Source organism: Sebastes umbrosus, chromosome 16 (genome assembly GCF_015220745.1).
Source record: "Sebastes umbrosus isolate fSebUmb1 chromosome 16, fSebUmb1.pri, whole genome shotgun sequence".
In the NCBI taxonomy this organism is placed as follows: domain Eukaryota; kingdom Metazoa; phylum Chordata; class Actinopteri; order Perciformes; family Sebastidae; genus Sebastes; species Sebastes umbrosus.
The window spans coordinates 26,375,441-26,389,979 of NC_051284.1; the positions used below are offsets into that span (position 1 = coordinate 26,375,441).

The window sequence follows — 14,539 nt, forward strand, 5'->3', positions numbered from 1 at the left end:
CTGAGAGAGAGAGAAAGGGAGGGTGAGGGAGGAGAGAGAGAGAGACCTGTAACTGAAGTGAAACACAAACCTGAGCTCTCTGGCATTTCTCTCCTGTCGGACCGTGAGAGTGAACTGCACCGCCGGATGTACAAACTTTATCCTCCTTCAGTGAAAACATTGCATGGGTAAGTTTCCTTTTTTACTGCTTTTGTAATTTGAAGTAATAGTTGATTAATTGTCTTTTTAGCAAAGTCACAGCAAGGCAAATTCCTTCATACGGCCGCAGCACAAAGCAGTGTTTGTTGACAGTTGTGGAGGAATGTTCACTTCTTGTTTGCAGCTGAGTGTTTCTCAATCTTCCAAGTGGTCCTTAAACAAAAAGAAAATGTGATCCTTTTTGTCATAATTTATCTTTTTAAAGACAAAGTTTTATTATAACCACAAAATGTCTCCCAGTTATGACAAATGTGGGGGTTACAGTTTAGGACATAGGCCTACTTTTGTGATTATAAGAGACCATAACAATGGGATTATAACAATTAACAAACTTTGCGATCACTACACCAGATTTGGAGGATTTGTAGGCATTTGGGTAGGCTACATCAAAACAATAACAGATTTTATGATTAGAACAATATATCCTTGGCAGAAATGAACTGTGGGATGTAATGAACACATTTTGTGGGCTCAATACCAGTTTTGGTGGATTTGTGAGGAACTAAAACGATTGATTTGGGGATAATATCAAATTTCTAACAAATTTTGAAAGTGCTCTACCAAATTTTGGATAAATAGAACAAATTTGGGGAATATATCAGCACATTTTTGGGGCATCATACCAAATATATATATAACAGAATATGGGATTATATTGAAGAACAAATTTTGGTGGACACTTTACCAAATTTGGGGGATTTTAGTGAACTCTAAAAGATTTGGGGATCATACATTTTGGGGGTTATATCAAATTACAGATTTTTGGGGTGCAATACAAACACTTGTTTGTGGAACTAAATTCAATTTTGGGATCATGACAACACAGTTTTTGGAGCACTACGCCAAATTTGATGATACGGCTGCACTACAACAACAAATTGGGATTATATCAAGTTGTATACCAAATTATGGAGATTTGGGGATTTCTATAAAAACAACATTTGGGATAACACATTTTAGAGGTACTATAACAAAGTTTTGGATTATAACACATACTGAATTTGACTGACTATTGCCACATTTGGGGGGCACCATAACACATTTTGGTAATTGGAGTGTTATCAACTCCTGATTAGGTTCTTCGAAAGGTTTGTTCCGGCCCTGCTGGTATCACTGTTTACTGTGTAAACTCTAACCTCCACTAACACCTTCATCATTTAAATATTTCCAGTTGCAGCCATGGAGTGCCTCAAAGACTGCTGCAAGATCTTCATGAAGAAGAAGGGGAGGGAGCAGGAGACCCAAGGTAAACTGACGTCTTACACAGCTGCATATCAGACAGTTCTGTTTGTTTGGTTTCTGATTGTGTGATTTTCCTCTGCTTTCAAAGTGATTGCGCTGAAGATGCCTCCTAACAAGGCAGCGGCATCGGGATGGGAGCCAGAGGAAGGGAGAAGGGGGGTCACAGAGGACTACTTCCTGTCCAAGCTGCCGCCGGATGGCAGAGAGGTGCCGTTTGTCCTGCCGACCTTCAAGGCCTCCTACATCCAACCCAGAGGCTCCCGCTACCCCAATTTACCGTCTGGGCCGCAGAGTACGTACCTACTGAAAAATAACATCAGCTGGCTGTTCTCCTTTTGTTTGAATTAAAATATACTTTCATATTTTAAGGGATTAAACTCATTAACACAATCTCACCATCATATAGAAATGAACTATGATGAGCAATTTTGTAGAAACCTGTCTTAGATGTTTGTGTTGACTTAAAGGTTGGGTTGGTAAATAATGCCATCCTCATCAGTGTCTCATGATATTGCACGTGATATTGCATGTGTGGTTTCTTCACTGCTTCATATGGCACATTATGGCTGCCAGGATTGGTTCAGTCTAGTAGCAGTCAGTCAGACCAGCTTTGGGCTTGTCTTCATATCGAGAACCCGACGAGATCGTGGCCCAATATCTTGCTGATGAAATGGCTGAAAATATCTGTTATCGTTATGTGTTTCTTTTTTGTTTCTCTGGTGATTTAGAGAAGAAGAAAAAAATCACAGAATATTAAAATGTTTTCTGACATTTCTAAGACAACTCTTAATACTTTTGTAGATTTGAAAGCAGACGGCCTTTCTTGTGAATTATTGCAGATATGTACAGTATATAGTGTAGACCTGAGCTGGCTAACATTTGGTCGTCCAATGCCAGAATAATCTGTCTTTGGTTGGCTACCTGAATTAAGTGCCAGAAACAGTCTCTCTGGTTTATTTTTTCTTACAAACAAGTTCTCTGTAGCGTAATTTCTGTATATTTCTAGAAGATTTTTCTACCTGAATTTCTCCAGAAGTCTGTTAGCTTGACGAGACAAAGGTCGGATTATGCTAAATCATGTTTGTGCGTTGTATTTTCACTTCAACAGCGCCCCCATCAGGCCATTCATCAGATGGATGTGTGTAGAAAGATCCCCATCCAATGTACGGTATAGGAATTTCAGCTTTTCAGAATTTTAAATTACAACATTTAAAGGTGCTAAATGCGAGATTGGGAGTATTTCTATTGCCTCCGCGCGGCTCTCATCATGGCGACAGCCAAGCTGGTGGCTCGCAGCTAGTGGTGCTAACAGCGTTAATAGTGAAAATAATGGCAAAAGTGCTGACAGAGCTAACAGTGTTAAACTGAGGGGGGGAACTGGAGGGTGGGTGCTACGTTTCTGCAATGGTGCTGCCGGTCGGGACGGCGTTATCAGCTGTAAACGCTGCATGTGCGCAGTGCAGAGCAGCGGCCATGAGCTAGGCAGTTGGGCACGCTCGCATCCATGAAAATGCACTAAAAGGCATGCGTGGCCGGCCCGGCTATGTCAACAAAGCACAGAGAAGCTTCGATTACAACACACACAGAGGGAGAGTGACTTCATTCTCTGCTCAGGTAGACATTACTTCTCTATATCTTTACAAAGACAATAGTTGTTTTCTGCTATATTAATGCTCTGAGTATCGTACAGAGAACCTTTGATTACTGTACAATAGGTTAGTCGTCATGTATCCCCCATGCTGCAGCCTGGAGCACAAAGACAGTTAAAGTAGAGTGGAATGAGGAGTGTAATCTTTCCTCATAATAGGTAAAGGTTAGGGTGACACACACTGGGGCTGGCATATTGTACTCCACCCACTCCACAGAGCCAGCTTCCTGCATCGAAGTTTCATTAAAATCAGCTCAGAGGTCACTGAGGTATGATCCTGACGTCTGATTACACAACTACCAGGATATCCTGTTTCTAAATGAAGAGCTGAAGCCTTTTAGTTTACTGACTTGAAAAGAATAATTTCTGTCAAATGGAAGCCCGTTGACCTCCAGCCTTGCTGTCCTGCTGTCTGTCTGCAGGTTCAGCCCGCTGCACGTATGCAGAGAGGAAAGCGGAGCTGCTGGGCTCCACTCACTTCACCTACAGCCCCGAGTCCAGCCTCCATCAGGGTCAGCTGGCCGAGTACATGTCCCCCGGATCGCCCCGCCGAGACACACTGAAGAACAGAGACTCCGGTCCCCAGAGTCCAGGTAGCAGATGCAGAAAAAACTTCCCCCATGCTTCTCTTAAGTTGTGAATCAAAATTGTATTAAAAAGTGAGCAGAAATGTCCATTTTAGTTATGCAAATCTGAATAAAACAATGTGTTATAATTAGAGAAAATATGATCAAAATGGTGCCAAATATTTAACATAAAATGGATCACAGAAGAAAGGAAGGAAGGAAGGAAGTTTGTGTCCTGATATCCACATGCATATTCATCATTATATACCTTTTCATAGACATACAGTAGAATAGACAACAGGTAGCCCAGATTTACAGTTAGTCTGCAGTTGTAGAAGGAAAAGTGTTGTAAATATAAAGGTAAGAAATTGCATATATCCCTGAATCAATGACAGATACCTACAGACAAACTTTATCAAACCGCCTTAATATGGATTGATGTTTTTACTTCCAGGTTGGACTCTGAAGCCGGTTGTCGAGCAGCGACTGAGCAGCTCCATGTTTGATCTGTCCAGCCCTCAGATTCACATGCAGGTGAGACGGCTCTCTATCTAATCTGTATTCACACAGAGTTTCTCACCCTGTGTCAACCAAGACTAAATATAGTGTTATAGTTTCCACTGTCCGCAGCCACATAGTGGAACATATGGCAAACAAGCCTCACAAACTGCTGGTATTTTGATTTAAGGAGCAAAGTTCAGAGGGTCATTTCATCCCGAAGAGTTGAAAACAGCTTAACTATGTTTAACTGTGTTGAAATTGAAAAGATACTTGTCATTTATCATCTTTATTAATGGCAAAAACATTCAGCATTTATGCAATTTTTTATAAAATAACATATTATAAATGTATGGAGGCCCAAATGTGACATAAAGGATATTGGCCTCCATATAATAGGGAATACATAGGGTTTTAGAGGTTCTGGTAGGTGGGTTTTGTCACCTTTAGACAGAGCCAGGCTAGCAGTTTTCACCTGTTTCCAGTCTTTATGCTAAGCTAAGCTGACCTGCTGCTGGCTATAGCCCAATAGTGACTGGACAGATATGAGATTGGTATTGAATGATGATGATGACTCTTTTACAAGAGTGTCCTGGCCATTTAAATATTTAAATGTGTATTTTAATTTATTTAACGTCCCATTTGGGACTCTATATAACTTCTTTAAGTCATTAAAATAACACAAAGTCATCCTAAGAGATGCTAAAGATATAGAAAAGTGAATGATGGAGCTTGTGAGTCATTCTGAAATTGATCTGAAAGGTATTTGAAAGTGATGATAAAGTCACTGGTGATTAATTTCAGCTTCAGCACTTATTCCTCCAGCTGTCCCTGAATTCATCTCTGTTTGCTACGTATGATTCACCTATTGATTGTCTTGGATAAAGTGCTATTTAATCAGTAACACAATAAGGAAAACTTTACACAACATGATTAAGTTGGGGCGTATTTCTTTGTTCTATGAAGGATGTGGCGTAGTTTGCCTGTCAGCAGCTCCGTATACCAGTTGAGGCTGTTACGTCTCGCCCAAAACCTTGATAAACGTCACTATATCTCATTCAGGGCTCGCAAAGGAGCAACGTTAAAGCAACACACTCACTGTTTTGCTTATTGTGAACCAACACGGATACATTTTTATTCACCTTTCACTTCTGTCTTTATTATCTACAGCAACATGCAGTGGCAATTACAGTCAATTAAACCAAATGTTTAGCTTGGCAGAATTATGAGCAAACAGTAGTTAGTAAAGAAAGGCATGAAAGCACCTTGGCAACAGTAAAACAAATAAACCCTAGGTTTCCAGAATGAAGATGTGAAATAAAAAGTGCAGGTAAAGAAATAAGACCCAGTGAGAGACGGTGTTTTCAGAGTTGTGGTGGATTTAAGGAGGAAACAAGAGAATTGATTTTAATGAGGGTCCAATGCCATCCTGACTATCTCTCTGTGTGTTTGCGTTCACCTGCAGCGCTTCGACTCCGTCTCCAGCGTCCTCAGCAGCACATCCTCCGTGATTGGCTCCATTGAAAGCAGCCTGGGTAACTAAAGTACTGATTTGTCTCCGTCCAGCCAAACCCCAACATTTTCCCTTTCAAACTTTCTATTAAGTCCGATTAAGATCACTTTGCATTGTGCAGTCGTGAAAGCACAGACACAGTAATCACTTGTAAATGTTTTCACTACGCTCCACCATTGAGCTTCAGAGATAAGACTTCTTACATAAAGATTGTTTTATTCCATGAGGAGAAGCAGCGTTGTCATAATAAGAGATAAATCATTTGTATCGAGATAAAGTTGTTTTTTCTCAATAAAACAGCAATGCTGCTTTTCATGTATTGATAAGCAGGATCACATGTAGCTCTGTATAACTATCCTGCTTGAGCTTGAAAGAAAGCATTGATTAAATAGACAAAAAAGATGATTACAAGAGGAGAAAAGGTCAGATTCTTGCCCAAAATAAGTAGTATGTAACACTGAGAAGACCCCTCTAAACTTTATGTTAAATCAGGGGTCTGCAACCTGCGGCTGCGGAGCCACATGTGGCTCTTTAGCCCCTCTCCAGTGGCTCTCTGTGGATTTTTAAAAGAAATTAGTGGACATGAATAACATTGTTTACATTTACATTTTTATTTATCATTGTTGTAGGTATATGGGACGACGGTACGACGAAGTTTTAGGGCCACATTGAGGGAAAAAAAATCTGAGATTTCGCAATTAAAGTCATAATATTACCAGAATAAAGTCATAATATTATGAGAATAAAGTCATAATATTATAAAGTAGTAATTTTACGTATTATTTTCTTTTTTTCTCGTAAAGTTATGACTTTATTCTCGTAACATTATGACTTTTTTCTCGTAATATTATAACTTTATTCTAGTAATATTACGACTTTTCTCGTAATATTATGACTTTATTCTCGAAATCTCCGATTTTTTTTTCCCTCAATGTGACCGTCATACATTTGCACTGGGGCCCTCACTGTATTAAACTTCTTCTTTTTTTGCCTAAAGTGGCTCTTTCGATAGTAAAGGTTGCTGACCCCTGTGTTAGATTGTTAGATGAATACTTTTGTATTCACAAACAAAAACTGAAATAAATGAGAAAAGAGCTGACATTTGGTGCCAGCGTATCAATTTCCATCTTTTTCAGCTTTTAACACTCATTGACAACTTAATATAGCTACATTACATCCAATGACATCCATTAATTTGTTCCTGTTGTGCTGCTGGTGTTACAGACTCCATCACCCTGTCTGGGGACGAGCGCGAGTTGGGGAAGGTGTGCGTCCGAGTGAACTACCAGGAGGCTCTGGAGCAGGTGTGGATCACTGTGGTTCAGGTAAGGTTACAGGCTATGAGGAAGAGAGGGGGAGAACACAAAAAGCTCCATTGTGCTCTTCTGCAGCATTTCTCAATGGTCCCTCTGTGTGTCCACAACACAGGTCTCTGTTAGCTCCTCTCAGTGCTCTATTAACTTTGGCTCAGACACTCAGGAGGAAAAGGTTGTTTTTTAAGAAGCGGAGCTGTCCTCATTGATGCTGAGACACTGTCATCAGTGTTTCTGTGCATTCACGCAAAAAGCAACACCTACAGTGTGTGTGTAGTGTCCATTCAATCAGTTTGAATGCTTTAATGCAGAGACATGCACTAATTCCTCAATGAACAGAAAATGGGGCACCTTTTTACCATCTAAGATTCTGGTTTTGGATTTGTTTAGGGTTGATTTTTGTCCCAAAGTCACATTAGTGTGGTACTTGAACTATCTATTGGGACATTTGGATGAACAAGTAGGGCACTGGGGTTGCACAAAGACCCTTGTTGTGTTACGCAATGTCAAAAATGTTGTCTTTCCTGGAGCATAAATGAAGCATATCCTGCTTAAAGATAAGATAACTGTGGAGGAAGTCAGACTCTTGTGACTCTTACTCACATTGGGAACACTTCTGTAATAAAAATAAACTATTCCCCATTTTCTGTGGATCCCCTGGAACTCCCTCGAGGACCTCTGGGGGTCCCCGGACCCCTGGTTGAGAACCACTGATCTAGAACATCTCTCCCAATTCATCGTCTATGGAGCAGCTCCACACTTTATACTCTATGACATCAGAAATTTGAGTTTCAGCACTCTAGTTTTTAGATTTGGTAGAGAGTTGTTTATGATTACTAATATTTTTTGGACTGTCTTAGACCATAACATGAATGAATTTAGAAAATGGGAGTATTTCTCCTTTAAATAAGGGATTTAAAGAGTACTTCAAACAGTAAAACACCCTGTTAAATCTAGAAATATTAAAAATTATACTCGCACACACATTCTTCTCTTGTTTCTGTATTTATGACCTTTTTGCTAAGTAGAGCAGTTTGTCCCCAACCTGTTTGCTTAAGAGCACTGTAGCCTATAAATAGATTTGACCTGCCTCGACTACAACCTCCTTTTTCCTATTTTGTTATCAGTGTTCAGACCTCAACGTTTTTCCGGATGGAGTGGAACAACAAAAGATTGGATTTAAAGGGATCATCACCATCCCCAAACCGATACAGTTCAAGAGCTCGGTCAAGGAGTACCGACAGGTAATGCTGCGGACCGACCGCTGTCTGAAAACCTGATGTTTTGTGTTTGTGGTTACATATTGAGTCGTAGCTCAGATTTACTCTGCTATGTTTTAGGAGGAGGTTTATGAATAAAAAGGCAGTATTGTGACAAGAGTTTGAGGGTTATTATTACAGTTGCATAGTTTACATCAGATGGATTTATTATTCCTAAATGAGTTGTGAGAAAAAACACCTGATTTTAACTTTGTGCTCCGTCTGCTCTTTAGGATGTGTCCTTCATGGAGACCTTTGTGTTTGCGTTGCGTCTCCAGCAGTTGCGCTGCAGTGCTTTGGTGCTGCGGCTGCAGACGCACAACCCCAAGAAACGCACGGTGGCCGAGTGCGTCCTCTCCCTACGACAGCTCGGTCCTCAGGAGACGGAGCACTGGCTCGAGCTCAACCCTCTGTCCAAATCCTCCGTGAGTGTCCACTTCACATGTTATGTGTCAGGACTGTGGCACTAAAGTCTGTTTTTGGTCTTAATGCTGATTTAAGTCTGGTGTTTGTGTCACTGGGGTTTCAAACAGCAGCAGTAGAACATTTACAAGATTACCAGGAATCAAAGAATTATTATCTCAAACCAGAAGCAACTTGTAGAAGGGATTTTTTTAGACTTTACATTCGTCTAATCATTATCACGGTTTAGCAATTGCAAAATATCATCAAACTTTGACCTGTTTACCTCCAGTTCAGATGTTCTTTCAGATGATTTCCATGTGTCCATCCTTAAAGGTACAGTGTGTAGGATTTGGCAACATCTAGTGGTGTGGTTGCAGATTGCAACCAATTGAGTACCCCTCCGTTCACTCCTCCCTTCCCAAGACTGCGGTAACGTGAGCCACAGAGTGCAAAACCTCGGTAACGGCGTTCGCCTCGCTCAGAGGCCATCCTTACCATAATAAAACTACTTTAGGAGCAACGGAAGTCAGACAGCGGCTGGCGGTACCACGGTTTTGCACTCTGCAGCTCACAAGTTTTACAAGCGTGTCGGAGAACTACGGTGGCCTTCATGTAACAAAAACATGCAAATGGCCCTATCTAGAGTTTGTTTTGTCCGTTCTGGGCTACTGTAGGAACATGGCGGCGCAACATGGTGGACTCTGTGAAGAGGACCTGCTCCCTATGTAGATATGAAGGGCTCATTGTAATCTAATGTCAATGTCTGAAAAAAGAAAAAAAGAAAACTGTCTTGCCTGCAAATTTGAGAGCATTGGTTTCACGGAGTATAACATCAGTTATACTACTACAGCTATTAGAACATAAAACACTTTAAAAGGTCTCGTCAATGTGTCATATTAAGAGGATATTAAGCTTGGGAACACACAGTAGATACACTCCCAATGACAACATGTTGATGTACCATGTACCATTTTCACCATTTTAGTTTAGCGTGTCAGCATGCTAGCATTTGCTAATTGGCACAAATTACAAAGTACAGCTGAGGCAGATGGGAATGTCATTAGTCCTGCAGGTTTTGGTCATAAACCAATTAAGTATTGGATGGTGGCACTAGGGGAAAAGTCAGAGGATGACCAAAGTCAGCCGGGTTATCTGAGCGTGTCTGAGCTGGTGTCCAGCTGTTGTGTCCAAGAGGAATAACTTTCAGTGTGGGAATATCTCAGACCTTTATTACTTTATTCTTCACCGTTTCCTCTGTTGGCTGCTGTCTTTTATCACCCCTTTCTATGTGCACAGTACGAACAAAGCTCTGTGTGTGGCTCATAAAACTGTTCCCATGATGCATTGTAACCCACTGGCATGTCCCGTACTCTTGGCCCTAACAGAGTAACATCGAGGCACACTCTGTGTTTTTGCATAATCACAGGAAAAAGCAAAAAGGGGGATTCATTATCGAGGTAAATTGGGAAACAGGCTTTTATTGGAGAGAAGAAACTAGAGTGCAGATTCTGGAAATGTACGACATGGAAAAGTAGGTCAAACCTCAAACCATTTCAACAGCAGAGAGTGGTTCTGTTGATAAATGGATGCATGTCTGGCCAGTGACAGTAAAATGTGAACTGTTTCTGCACTTAGTGGATCAGACAGTGAGTCATCATTCAGACGGTCGATTTGATTCAGTGAGTGATTTCACCCATCTGGTGCACACAGAAGGCACAAATTGGCCAAATCACCGTCAGTCAGTAGAGGCTCTTAAGGGTCAAGACGGCTGAACTCGTCCAAGTCTTGAATGAGAAAACTATCAACAGCATTTTGAAAAGAGGCAGAGCAGCTGGAAGTCTAAGATGAACCATTCAGCAAGACTAAGAGACTACAGTGATGCTTTAAGCTTATATCAGTGTGCTAACATGCTCACAATTTTTGTGTTATGAAAAGTTTAAAGAGTCTCAGTTCTGAATCACACTATTAACTTCCTAATTATTGAGATATAATTGAATATTTATCTTTCAGGTGTGCCACTCTGAGCTGCATCTCGCCACCTGCTTTCAGCCAGTCAACGGACGCATCCAGCTCCAGGTCCTCGCCGCCCAAAACCTCCCAGTTTCCTCCTCACCACTCACACAAGGTATGTAGGCGTCAATGGAAATGGTCTTTAATCTAATGTGAAATGTTTTTCAACAAAAAAGAGTAACTGTAGACCCGTGCGGCTCATGTGAGTAACTGTACTGTTGTTTCCTCTTCTGTAGCGTTCTTTGTCAAAGTGGAGATGCACCAGTTGGGCCGTGTGGTGATGAAGAAGAAGACTCGCTTCCTGAAGGCCTCGGGGGGGCAGTGTAAGTGGGCGGAGACTTTTCACTTCCTCCTGGCCGCGTTAGACAACGCCTGCTCGCTGTCAGTCAAACTCTACAGCCGGAGCTCGGTCAGGAGGAAACAGTGTCTTGGACAGGTGAGTTCTTCTGACACCAGCTTGTTTAAGTTAATAAATATCACTCAGACTTTTCTTTCACTTCATGAAGTCAACTTGAATTATAGCCTTTCGATCGTTTCTGCAGGTTCAGCTGGGATTCGACAGCCCCGTCCCAGAAGTAGTGGAGCAGTGGAAGGACACGATGGCTAACCCAGAGAAAGTGGTGTCTGCGTGGCACCGGCTGAGCTCCGCCTAAACCTCTTCTCCCAACGTCTTCTTCACTACTACACTACAGATGTGACGCTCTCGCGCTGCAGGTCCAGCTGTGCCCGCTTGCTTTGGCCACAGTCTTGTAGGCTAGCTGAGTGGACTCTGACGGACCGGACTGTAAATTACTGAACGTGCTCTGAAAGCTCTGAGAGACCAGACTTTCCGCTGTTCAGGTGCTCGGATGTAAATAGGGGTTTCGAACAAAGTGTAATTGCTGGAAAAGTTTTTTTTTTTTGGTGGTTCTTGTGTAGACAAAATTGAAGTTTATTTTTTCTAAAAAAAAATAAAAAAGTAGAGGATTTGCCTAACTGACAATAAAGTCAGCTGCATGGCATTTAGCTGTAAATAATGCTGTATTTTGTAACTCACATGTGTTTTTAGGGAAAACCTTGTCACTCTGTTTCAGCTGGATAGAAAGTTTACAAGCAGAGAAAGTCACCATAAAGCCAAACTCACTGTATTAAAAACATCATGTTATCAGTCTGTTATTAAGATCCGTCTTAAAGGATAAGGCTGGCGATATTCTGTATTTTTACTTATTTTTCGATAGAAAAATGGAGAGAGGTCTTCAGGATTTAATTGTTCTTTAATATAATTTAGTATTGGCCATGTTTCATGTTGACCGGAGACGAAGACAAACATTCGCCAATATGGGAATATCCCAAGCCCCGAGGAAGAGCGCCGGGCTTTGAAGCAAGTTATTGTAGTGGCCAAACCATTGAATTACACTGGAAGTGTAATTCAATAGTTTACATGATGCCATTGCCCAAAAAGACTTGTTAATAGAATCAATTCACTGTTGGTTTCGGTCTTTTCATGGTATTTGTTGACAATAACCCCGGCAGGGTGATGCTTGCATCGCGTTGAAGGGGTTTATTTCACAACAATGACCGGCTAGCTGTACATTATCCCGCTTATTACACAGCTACTTACTTAAGAAATCAATAATTTGACACAAAAACGGTCATCCAGAGTCCGACATCAGAACTGCGCCCATAGCAACGGTCTCTTATAAAAACAATAACAGACCGTTGAATGCCGTGATTGACCAATCAGAATCGAGTATTCAACAAAGCCGTGTAATAAGAGAAATATAAATATCACTCGACTTATCCTTTAATTACCTAAAAGGTGAGCTTAAAGGTTTTCCCTTACCCTAGTTTAACTATATAGGATATCATGTTACTGTACAATACAGCAGTATCAAACCTTAGCTGTACGCTTTTGATAAAAGCACTTTAATCTTTTTTTTATGTATTTAATGTATTAACGTTTAGTGATTAAAAGTAGGTGTCGTTTGGAAAAGTTGTGTGTTTATTGATAGAAAGTAGTGAAGGGAGCTCTCATGGAAATCATAAGCCTATAGGTGACATTTCATTCAGAACAATCTGAAATAAGACGAGGAGGAAAGTTTATAAGATAATTCTGGGATGTTATGTGAATGATGGGAAGTCACATGGAAGGAAAACAGGCCGAGGTTTTCAGTAAGTACATTACTCTTATGAAATAGGTCAACAACCATAAACCACAGTGTCACTTTATATTGAAGAGGCCACTGGTTGAGAAATCTCAAGGCAAACAGCTAGAGAATTTGTCACGCTTGAACATCCTGTTTTTCCAATTTCACCTTTTATTATGAAGGTAATTTAATGTCACTACTGTTCGTGGGCAATCTCAATCTCATCCTCAACATTTGAGTATAGAAAAGGACATTTGTGGGAAAAAAAATCAAATCACTTTCCTTTCAGCTGCAGCACTTTCAAGTTTCATTTCAATTAAATGTCAACGTGGTGAAAATTGCACTTAAAAAACAATTTCCTGCAAAGAAAAACAAACCTTACTAGTCGTTATTAGAGGGAATGTGTGAAAGTTTGGGGGTTTGTAACCATCTTTACTATTCAAATAATCATTCTGAACACAAAGTAACATTTTTAACAGGCACTATTTGGGAATAAAACCCTCAGGTTTATCTTCCCAGGAGGGAATCCTGTCTCCGTTTCAGTCCCATAAAGCATGAGATTGACCGGCGATGTGTGTTCTGTGTAACCAGCTGTAGACGTGGACACGCAAACACACACCCAGCGAACAATAAGTCTGTGGACCAAGAAAACAGAGTCCGGCGAGTGTTTGCGTTTAGAGTGTGTGTGACCAGGACAACCGGGCGCCCCACGTGAGCTGGCCTGCGTCAGAGCCCTTCACATCCTGGCGTGTCAAAACACCATCATCTATATTTCACGTAATTAATGTTTGATTTATGGTTAATGTTACACAGAGGGCATTCCAGACACACCTTAACTTAACCTGTGACTTGACTTAGCTCTCAGCTCAGAGGAGCGTGTTTGACTTTGAGTCAGGAAAGGTGCTTGATTCTCACAAGCCGGATTTGGGGTTATTGTTCCTCTATGTGCTGAACGGATTCTTTTCCCGACACCCATTTGGCCGGTTGCCACGCTGAGTCTGCTGCACATTCCTGTTGTCTCATAACCGCATGCTTGTATGTGCAGGTTCCTTCACCAGGGAGACTCAATGGAGAGTTTACAGGAGTCCTGCAGCATAGGAGGAGGCAGTTCCTCTGGTTTTCATCCAAATTAAAGGGTTATGTAACATTACATGACTTACAACCCCAGAAAGTAGTCAGAAAGTATGGAGAGATGGAGTAACACAGTGTTGATTTTGGTCTTTTAATGGGATTTATTGACAATAGAATGGGTAGAATTGGAGCAAATGTGATTTTAAATAGTAATTTCTATAAAAAATATATATCCTGTCAGTAGTGCATGAGACAGATAATCTGAAAAAAATCATGTTCCTTGGTGTCCTCCAGTGCTCCTAATTGCATCTGAAATTTCACAGAGCGGAGAAAAACAACCAATCAGAGCCGAGCTGGAGCCTTGCCGTCTCTGAGCAGCTGTCAATCACTCACCAACTCCGATCAAACGGTCAAACTAGGCAGCGCTGATCAAATATTAATCAATATTATGTCACTGTAATGTCTATTTCTCACATAAAATGTTTTCAGAATCATCTTGTAGCGTACTGTTTAGCTGTATAATGAGAAAGTTTGTGACCTGGCAGCCATGTTGAGATATGTTGAGGAAATACCAAGCACCGCCCACCAGCCGGAGCACAGCCAATAGGAACGCTCTCTCTCTGAAATTACCTGTGATTGGCCAAAGTCTGCCATCATGGGCTAGATTTTTTAAAGCCTGAAAACAGAGCC

The 14,539-nt window shown here is 41.1% G+C and overlaps 1 protein-coding gene across 1 annotated transcript; it reads left to right on the top strand.

Annotated features, from left to right (window-relative positions):
• Positions 1-13: 13 nt before the first annotated feature.
• LOC119474864 (tandem C2 domains nuclear protein) lies at positions 14-13,304 on the top strand. Its single transcript, XM_037747154.1, has 12 exons — positions 14-167; positions 1,370-1,444; positions 1,529-1,732; positions 3,511-3,681; positions 4,109-4,188; positions 5,618-5,687; positions 6,890-6,990; positions 8,106-8,222; positions 8,471-8,662; positions 10,653-10,767; positions 10,889-11,088; positions 11,195-13,304. The coding sequence occupies exons 1-12, from the start codon at positions 164-166 to the stop codon at positions 11,303-11,305; spliced, it is 1,440 nt and encodes a 479-aa protein (XP_037603082.1). The 5' UTR covers positions 14-163; the 3' UTR covers positions 11,306-13,304.
• Positions 13,305-14,539: the final 1,235 nt, after the last annotated feature.

What these genes read in the sequence shown, in the direction of transcription:
- LOC119474864 (XM_037747154.1), top strand. An exon ending in TTTACCGTCTGGGCCGCAGA is followed by an intron (nt 1,733 to 3,510) that starts GTACGTACCTAC and finishes GTCTGTCTGCAG; the next exon opens with GTTCAGCCCGCTGCACGTAT. An exon ending in CTCCTCACCACTCACACAAG is followed by an intron (nt 10,768 to 10,888) that starts GTATGTAGGCGT and finishes CCTCTTCTGTAG; the next exon opens with CGTTCTTTGTCAAAGTGGAG.